The sequence below is a fragment of the Myxine glutinosa genome, chromosome 1 (genome assembly GCF_964187855.1).
Source record: "Myxine glutinosa chromosome 1, kmMyxGlut1.1, whole genome shotgun sequence".
Classification (NCBI taxonomy): Eukaryota; Metazoa; Chordata; class Myxini; order Myxiniformes; family Myxinidae; genus Myxine; species Myxine glutinosa.
In genome coordinates, this window is record NC_136261.1 from 348325958 (window position 1) to 348335371 (window position 9414).

A 9414-nucleotide genomic window follows, 5' to 3' on the forward strand; every position below is an offset into this window, starting at 1 on the left:
CTCTTTTCTCCCACCTCTGGAACAAACTCCCTCAATATCTTCAATCCCACTCCTCCCTCCAGGTCTTCAAAACAGCTGTTCACCACCATCTCTTATCTTCCCCAATCCAAAACCTTGATCTTTTCTACAACCATTAATTCACCCCAGATCCACTTTTCTGAAATACCAACTTCTTTCCTGGAAGTCCTAGCAGTGTCCATGTCTTTTATACCTCTCCCACCCCCCCCCCCCCCACCCCCGCTTCCCATGCCTCCTCCCCCCAATCCCTCTCCCTCCCACAGGTCTCCTGATGTCCCTGTTGTCTACTGTTGTACTTGTGTGCTTCCCTCTCTCTCCCCATCTTGTCTCCCTCTCCCTTTTTCTTATGTTTTTTGTGTCAGTTTGTTTTTATGTGGTTAATGCTAGCTCTTACAAGAGCCTCAATCTTGTATAGATTTTTAAAAAAATAAGGGGTGGGGGTGTGTGGAGGGAATGGGAGGGAGTTGGAGGGGATGTGAGTGCCGATACAAGTGTACATATATATCCTGTCTCTGAGCTCTGCAGGCAGTTCCTTCGACCTCATGGCTTGGTTTTTGCTCTGATATGCATTGTCAGCTGTGAGACCTTATATAGACAGGTGTGTGCCTTTCCAAATCATGTCCAATCAATTGAATTTACCACAGGTGCACTCCAATCAAGGTGTAAAAACATCTCAAAGATCATCAAGAGAAATGGGAGGCACCTGAGCTAAATATCAAATGTCATACCAAAGGGTATGAATACTTATGTCAATGTGATATTTCAGTTTTTTCTTTTTAATAAATTTGCAAAACTTTCGAAAATCCTGTTTTCTCTTTGTCATTATGGGGTATTGAGTGTCGATTGATGAGGGAAAAAATGAATATAAACGATTTCAGCAGAAGGCTGCAACATAACAAAATGTGAAAAAAGTGAAGGGGTCTGAATACTTTCTGAATGCACTGTACATAATTTCAAAACACACCTGGTCACAAGTGTACCTCACTGACCGGGTCCTCAGTCGAGGTACTCAGCATCATCCCGTTTCAGCCCTTCAACCTCGATACGATCAGCTAAGGTGGGTCAACAGGGGCACATACGCCTCCACATGCAGCAGCTACACCCGGATGCGTACATACCCCCACCCCCAGCCAGTGAGAACACAGACTACAACAAAACCGCCTCCACTCGCAGAATCCACAGCCCCTCATCCACTCACTCACACACCAAAAAAAAAAAACAACCGACCACCTACCCATACAACATGCACCACTCAAACAAAAACACATTCATGCAAAACCACACCCACTACTGCAAAACACACACACACACACACACACACACACACACACACACACACACACACACACACACACACACACACACACACACACACACACACACACACACACACACACACACACACACACCCTCAATTTTCATCCAATTTACTTGATTTGAAGAGGATTTGCATATCAGGTCACTGAATTCAACCACCAATTCATTTTGAGGTCAACAAGAAGGTCAACATAGGTCAAAGGTCAAAAACTCATTTTAGGGATTTCGCACGTATCGTGCTCTGCACGACAGATTTATTACTTGCAAAATCGACGATTTTTCAAGCATATTGGTCGGTTGCGTTTGTTTCTTGCCGGAAAAGTATGTTGGTTGGTTGATTTGTCTGTCTGTCTGTTTGTCTGTCTGTTTGTATGCAGTACTATGTCTACAACGTTGCACATAGAATCGCCATACTTCACACACATATTTGTCTTGCCCTGGAATAAACTGTGCCCAATTTTTAACTCTCTTGGCCAAAGGCCTCCATAATGACGTCATAATTCGATAATTCGACAAGTACAAAACTTCATCCAATCAAGATGCAATTTCTTGAGCACCATGTCGGCATAAACTGTTGGAGAAAAAGAAATAATGATGACGTCATCCGTCAAGTGGTTCGGCCGCCATCTTGGAAAAACCGAAAAACTTTGCACCTCTATATCTCCGAAAGTGCTGAATAGAAAAAAATGAGACATGGCTCATTGTAAAGAACTCTCCATAGGGAATAAAATATGTTAATGATGATGTCATAGGTGCCTCCAATATGACATCATAATTCGACAAGTACAAAACTTCATCCGATCAAGATGAAATTTCTTGAGCATAATCTAGTTGCCCTGGAATAGACTGTGCCCAATGTTTAACTCTCGAAGCCCAAGGCCTCCATTATGACGTCATAGTTCGACAAGTACAAAACTTCATCCAATCAAGATGCAATTTCTTGAGCGCCATGTCGGCATAAACTGGTGGAGAAAAAATAATAATGATGACGTCATCAGTCACGTGGTTAGGCCGCCATCTTGGAAAAACCGAAAAACTTTGCACCTCTATATCTCCAAAAGTGCTGAATAGAAAAAATTGAGACATGGCTCATTGTAAAGAACTCTCCATGGGGAATAAAATATGTTAATGATGATGTCATAGGTGCCTCCAGTATGACGTCATAACCCGACAAGTACAAAACTTCATCCGGTCCAGATGAAATTTCTTGAGCATAATCTAGGAATAAATTAGTTTAGAAAATAAATAACGATGACGTCATCGGTCATGTGGTTCGGCCGCCATATTTTTAATTCTGGTAAGTCCTCGGTCTCTGACCGATTTCTCGTCTGTCTGTTTGTCTGTCTGTTTGTGCGCAGTACTACGTCTACATCGTTGCAAATAGCATCGCCATACTTTATTCACATATTTGCCTTGCCCTGGAATCGACTGTATCCAATTTTTAACTCTCTCGGCCCAATGTCTAGCTCAAGGTCACCCAAAACGTGAAATCAGGGGGGCCGAGTTTTCATTTAAAATATATTTTAAACCACTATAACTCTAAAAGTACAAGAGTACACTTACTGTTACTGACATATAGGAAGTCACATACGACCTTTGACCTTGAATGACCTTAAAAGGTCAAACTCAAGGTCAAAAACTGTTTTTTTTTTTACTAATAACTGTGTCAAACATTATCTGATTCCGTTCTAACTAACACCCCTGAAAAAAAAAGTACATTCCGGCAAGTCCTCGGTCTCTGACCGATTTCTAGTTATTCTATCTGTCTGTTTGTTTGTCACTGGCCTACAGGTCACAATTGTGACCTCACCAAGAAACTTTACCAAGCTGTAGAGGTCGTCACAGTTGAGAAGCCTATTGATTTTGAGGTCAAAGGTCACCTGTCGGTCAAATTTATAAAATCGCCATTTTAAATCCGATTGACTTGAAAATTGAACAGCATTTGTATATTGAGTCACTAAATTGAAAAACCAACTATTTTTGAGGTCAAAAGGTCAAAGGTCATCTCAAAGTCAAACTTCCAAAATCATCAATTTTCATCTGAAAATCCGTCAATTTTCAACCAATTAACTTGAAAATTTAATAGCATTTGTATAGTGCATCATTGAATTGGGAAACGAACTATTTTTGAGGTGAAAGGTCAGCTCAAGGTCAAACTTGTAAAATCATCAATTTTCATCTGAAAAAGCATCACTTTCCATCCTATAAACCCAAGCTTTGATCAAGATCGTCAATTTTAATCTTGATGAAATGGACAATTTGATGGATCAATGGCAACCTTTTTTTAGGGGGTGGATTTTAATATCGTGCTCTGCATGACGTCTTCTTGTTGTTTGTTTGTTTGTTTGTCTGTGAGCACAATGGCTCAAAAAGTTTCATCCGAATCCGTTCGCAACTTTGTGGATGAGTTGGTTAGGGGACAAGAACATGTTGATTCCATTTTGGTTCAGGTCCAGATACAGATCTAGTCTATCAGTGGGATACAAAACATAAACTGTTCAGCCTGGCGGAGGCATATATGTGCTCTATACCGAGTGTCGTTTTAGTTTTAACATTCTTTAAGGCTGTACGATGGGGAGCGGCAAGGGGGCGGGGCTAGGGGGAGGGGCAAGGGGGCGGGGCCTCGACCGAGTTGCACCAAATAATGTATAAAAATATAATATGGAATATTTTCTTTGATTGTTTGACCCTCAACATTTAAAAGGTTAGAGTATGGGCAAACAAGTTTCATTGTGGAGGTTGTACATTAATCACATGCAAGGACAAATACAGTAGACAGAATTGCAAGGACATCAGCAGGCAATATTGCATACGCTACAGGATTTGAACCCAGGATCCCGACATCATAAGCGAAGGGTTCACATGGGAACACCAATACCCCCAAATGCCCCTCAGCCCGACAACTTTCTTTTAACTCTAACAGGAACACACCTTGGAGCGATGAACTACAAACAGCCAAGCAGTGAAAGGCCAGCTGTCTATTAGCTCCTCCTTGGAGATGTCACCGGGGTGAGAGAGTTTTCAAGAGCTTTAGATGTTTCGTTTGGGCCCCAGACGATATATACACTTAACTAATACCCACAACCATGTTGTTTTAAAATATTTTTATGAACCTAAAATGACTAACACAATAAAAGTAATTTTTAATTAATTATCTTGCAGCAATCCGACAATATCTTGTAACAATAAAAGAAAAGCAGTAATCCGACAGTTTATTATCTTGTCTGGAATGTAATCCAAACTATAGTCAACTCCAAAAGTTATAACTCCCAAAATAATCACTCCAAAAGGTATCTCTCCAAAAGTTATCACTCCAAAATATATCACTCCAAAAGGTATCTCTCCAAAAGTTATCACTCCAAAATATATCACTCCAAAAGGTATCACTGCAAAAGTTATAACTGCAAAATATATCACTCCAAAAGGTATCACTCCAAAAGTTATAACTCCAAAATATATCACTCCAAAAGTTATCACTGCAAAAGTTATCACTCCAAAATATATCACTCCAAAATTATCACTGCAAAATATATCACTCCAAAAGGTATCACTGCAAAATATATCACTCCAAAAGGTATCACTGCAAAATATATCACTCCAAAAGGTATCTCTCCAAAAGTTATCACTCCAAAATATATCACTCCAAAAGGTATCTCTCCAAAAGTTATCATTCCAAAATATATCACTCCAAAAGTTATCACTCCAAAATATATCACTCCAAAATTATCACTGCAAAATATATCACTCCAAAAGGTATCACTGCAAAATATATCACTCCAAAAGGTATCTCTCCAAAAGTTATCACTCCAAAATATATCACTCCAAAAGGTATCACTGCAAAAGTTATAACTGCAAAATATATCACTCCAAAAGGTATCACTCCAAAAGTTATAACTCCAAAATATATCACTCCAAAAGTTATCACTGCAAAAGTTATCACTCCAAAATATATCACTCCAAAATTATCACTGCAAAATACATCACTCCAAAAGGTATCACTGCAAAATATATCACTCCAAAAGGTATCACTGCAAAATATATCACTCCAAAAGGTATCTCTCCAAAAGTTATCACTCCAAAATATATCACTCCAAAAGGTATCTCTCCAAAAGTTATCATTCCAAAATATATCACTCCAAAAGTTATCACTCCAAAATATATCACTCCAAAATTATCACTGCAAAATATATCACTCCAAAAGGTATCACTGCAAAATATATCACTCCAAAAGGTATCTCTCCAAAAGTTATCACTCCAGAATATATCACTCCAAAATTATCACTGCAAAATATATCACTCCAAAAGGTATCACTGCAAAATATATCACTCCAAAAGGTATCTCTCCAAAAGTTATCACTCCAAAATATATCACTCAAAAAGGTATCACTGCAAAAGTTATAACTGCAAAATATATCACTCCAAAAGGTATCACTCCAAAAGTTATAACTCCAAAATATATCACTCCAAAAGTTATCACTGCAAAAGTTATCACTCCAAAATATATCACTCCAAAATTATCACTGCAAAATATATCACTCCAAAAGGTATCACTGCAAAAGTTATCACTCCAAAATATATCACTCCAAAATTATCACTGCAAAATATATCACTCCAAAAGGTATCTCTCCAAAAGGTATCACTCCAAAAGGTATCTCTCCAAAAGGTATCACTCCAAAAGGTATCACTCCAAAAGGTATCACTCCAAAAGGTATCACTCCAAAAGGTATCACTCTCAAAGTTATAACTCCAAAAGTTATAACTCCAAAAGGTATCACTCCAAAAGTTATCACTCCAAAAGATATCACTCCAAAAGTTATCACTCCAAAAGTTATCACTCCAAAAGATATCACTCCAAAAGTTATCACTCCAAAAGGTATCACTGCAAAAGATATCACTCCAAAAGATATCATTCCAAAAGTTATAACTCCAAAAGGTATCACTCCAAAAGTTATCACTCCAAAAGATATCACTCCAAAAGGTATCACTGCAAAAGATATCACTCCAAAAGTTATCACTCCAAAAGGTATCACTGCAAAAGATATCACTCCAAAAGGTATCACTCCAAAAGTTATCACTCCAAAAGTTATCACTCCAAAAGGTATCACTGCAAAAGATATCACTCCAAAAGATATCATTCCAAAAGTTATAACTCCAAAAGGTATCACTCCAAAAGTTATCACTCCAAAAGATATCACTCCAAAAGGTATCACTGCAAAAGATATCACTCCAAAAGTTATCACTCCAAAAGGTATCACTGCAAAAGGTATCACTGCAAAAGATATCACTCCAAAAGATATCACTCCAAAAAGTATCACTGCAAAAGATATCACTCCAAAAGGTATCACTCCAAAAGTTATCACTCCAAAAGTTATCACTCCAAAAGGTATCACTGCAAAAGATATCACTCCAAAAGGTATCACTGCAAAAGATATCACTCCAAAAGGTATCATTCCAAAAGGTATCACTGCAAAAGATATCACTCCAAAAGGTATCACTGCAAAAGATATCACTCCAAAAGGTATCATTCCAAAAGGTATCACTGCAAAAGATATCACTCCAAAAGTTATCACTCCAAAAGGTATCACTGCAAAAGGTATCACTGCAAAAGATATCACTCCAAAAGATATCACTCCAAAAGGTATCACTGCAAAAGATATCACTCCAAAAGGTATCACTGCAAAAGATATCACTCCAAAAGATATCACTCCAAAAGGTATCACTGCAAAAGATATCACTCCAAAAGGTATCATTCCAAAAGGTATCACTCCAAAAGTTATCACTCCAAAAGGTATCACTGCAAAAGATATCACTCCAAAAGGTATCACTGCAAAAGATATCACTCCAAAAGTTATCACTCCAAAAGTTATCACTCCAAAAGTTATCACTCCAAAAGGTATCACTGCAAAAGTTATCACTCCAAAAGGTATCACTCCAAAAGTTATCACTCCAAAAGGTATCACTGCAAAAGATATCACTCCAAAAGGTATCATTCCAAAAGTTATAACTCCAAAAGGTATCACTCCAAAAGATATCACTCCAAAAGGTATCATTCCAAAAGTTATAACTCCAAAAGGTATCACTCCAAAAGTTATCACTCCAAAAGATATCACTCCAAAAGTTATCACTCCAAAAGTTATACCTCCAAAAGTTATCACTCCAAAAGGTATCACTGCAAAAGATATCACTCCAAAAGGTATCACTGCAAAAGATATCACTCCAAAAGGTATCATTCCAAAAGGTATCACTCCAAAAGTTATCACTCCAAAAGGTATCACTGCAAAAGATATCACTCCAAAAGGTATCACTGCAAAAGATATCACTCCAAAAGTTATCACTCCAAAAGTTATCACTCCAAAAGTTATCACTCCAAAAGGTATCACTGCAAAAGTTATCACTCCAAAAGGTATCACTCCAAAAGTTATCACTCCAAAAGGTATCACTGCAAAAGATATCACTCCAAAAGGTATCATTCCAAAAGTTATAACTCCAAAAGGTATCACTCCAAAAGATATCACTCCAAAAGGTATCATTCCAAAAGTTATAACTCCAAAAGGTATCACTCCAAAAGTTATCACTCCAAAAGTTATCACTCCAAAAGTTATCACTCCAAAAGATATCACTCCAAAAGTTATACCTCCAAAAGTTATCACTCCAAAAGGTATCACTGCAAAAGTCATTTATGGACAAGCCCGAGGTTACAAGCTGGCCAATATAACAAACAACATTATATACAACAGAATAAAAGGTGCAGACATTTAGCAAAGAAACTCTTCTGAAACGATGCATCATATTGTGTCCAAAAACAACATTGAACATAATATACCAACCTGTAAAAATAAACGTCAACATAGTTGTACCTTGATTCCATTACAGTGCGATGTCCTCTCTGTCTCTCACTCCCTTTAACTTCTCTCTTGTGCCCGCCCTCGCTATCCTTGCCCACCCACTCATGACTCTCCCCTCCCTCTTTGAAAATGTATTCCCATTTCCCGCTGGAGTTTTTTTTGTATTCGTTTCACTTCCTTTTCTCATGTATCTCTTTGATCTGAATCTCGGGCACGTCATGGTTCTTACCCTGGCAATTTTACTTTCACATTAAGTGATATTTTGCGACACTGTATTACCAAAAGTATCGGGACGGTGCACGCAGACTTCAAGTGAAGCTTCTACAAGTCGTCTGTGTCGGTCACTATTTGAGACATCTTGGACAATGCTGGACAACAACCTGCAATGCGACAACATTAAGGACCCTTACGTGTAGCAACGCAACGATGCATTTTGCGACAATCAATGAATTAATCAATCAATGCTTTTATTAGTCCCCTACCGGTGTACACCGGAGGGGACTATAGGTTTGCACGCCGTCCCTCCGTCCGTCAGTCCGTCAGTCCGTCAGTCCGTCCGTCACGCAAAGAACAGTTTTCCGGACTTTTTTTCTAAACGCTTAATGCTAATGATTTCAAACTTGGCACATCTTTTCCTCATGATAAGGTACAGGTCAAGTTCGAACTTCACGACGTTTCGATCATTTTTAACAAAGTTATGGCACTTTGAACTCTGGTAATTCTGATAATTCTGATGATCCTTAACTCAGTGCCATTTTAAGTTTAAATTTCCTTTAAAAACCAATTTCTCTGCAATAATAGGACCGATTGAGATCAAATTTTCACCATAGGAGGGACTCGGTCTGTAGAATATTTTAATGGTAATTATGACGTCACAGGTCACGTGGTTCGGTCGCCATATTGTTTTTCATGAAAACACGAAAACCCATTTTTCTCTGCAACGGCTGAACAGATCGAGGCCAAACTTTGCAGGCAGAATCGCATACCCATGACGAAAAAAAAGTCAACGAGCATGACGTCATGCGTCACATGGTTTCAGAGTTATGACGTTTTTAAGCTTGAACCTTTAAAACCGAGCTCCTCCCTCATTTTTGATCCAATCGAGGGGAAACTTCACAGATCTGTTCAGCACTAAAATGTCCTTTTGGAATTTGCGATCTGAGGCAGATATCGTTAATTAAACGAAAATATTTTTAAAAATGGATATCTCTTGAATCGCAGGTACCTCAGACCG

The 9414-nt window shown here is 38.4% G+C and overlaps 1 protein-coding gene across 2 annotated transcripts in view; it reads right to left on the minus strand.

The window, feature by feature from the left end:
• LOC137413189 (retinol dehydrogenase 12) overlaps positions 1–8253 on the minus strand; it is a 62128-nt gene extending 53875 nt beyond the window's left edge. For both annotated transcript variants that reach the window (XM_068098593.2, XM_068098596.2), the window contains exon 1: positions 8163–8253. In XM_068098593.2, coding sequence (XP_067954694.2) covers positions 8163–8184 — 22 coding nt within the window. In that variant the 5' untranslated portion in view covers positions 8185–8253. The remainder of the gene's footprint in view (positions 1–8162) is intronic.
• Positions 8254–9414: the final 1161 nt, after the last annotated feature.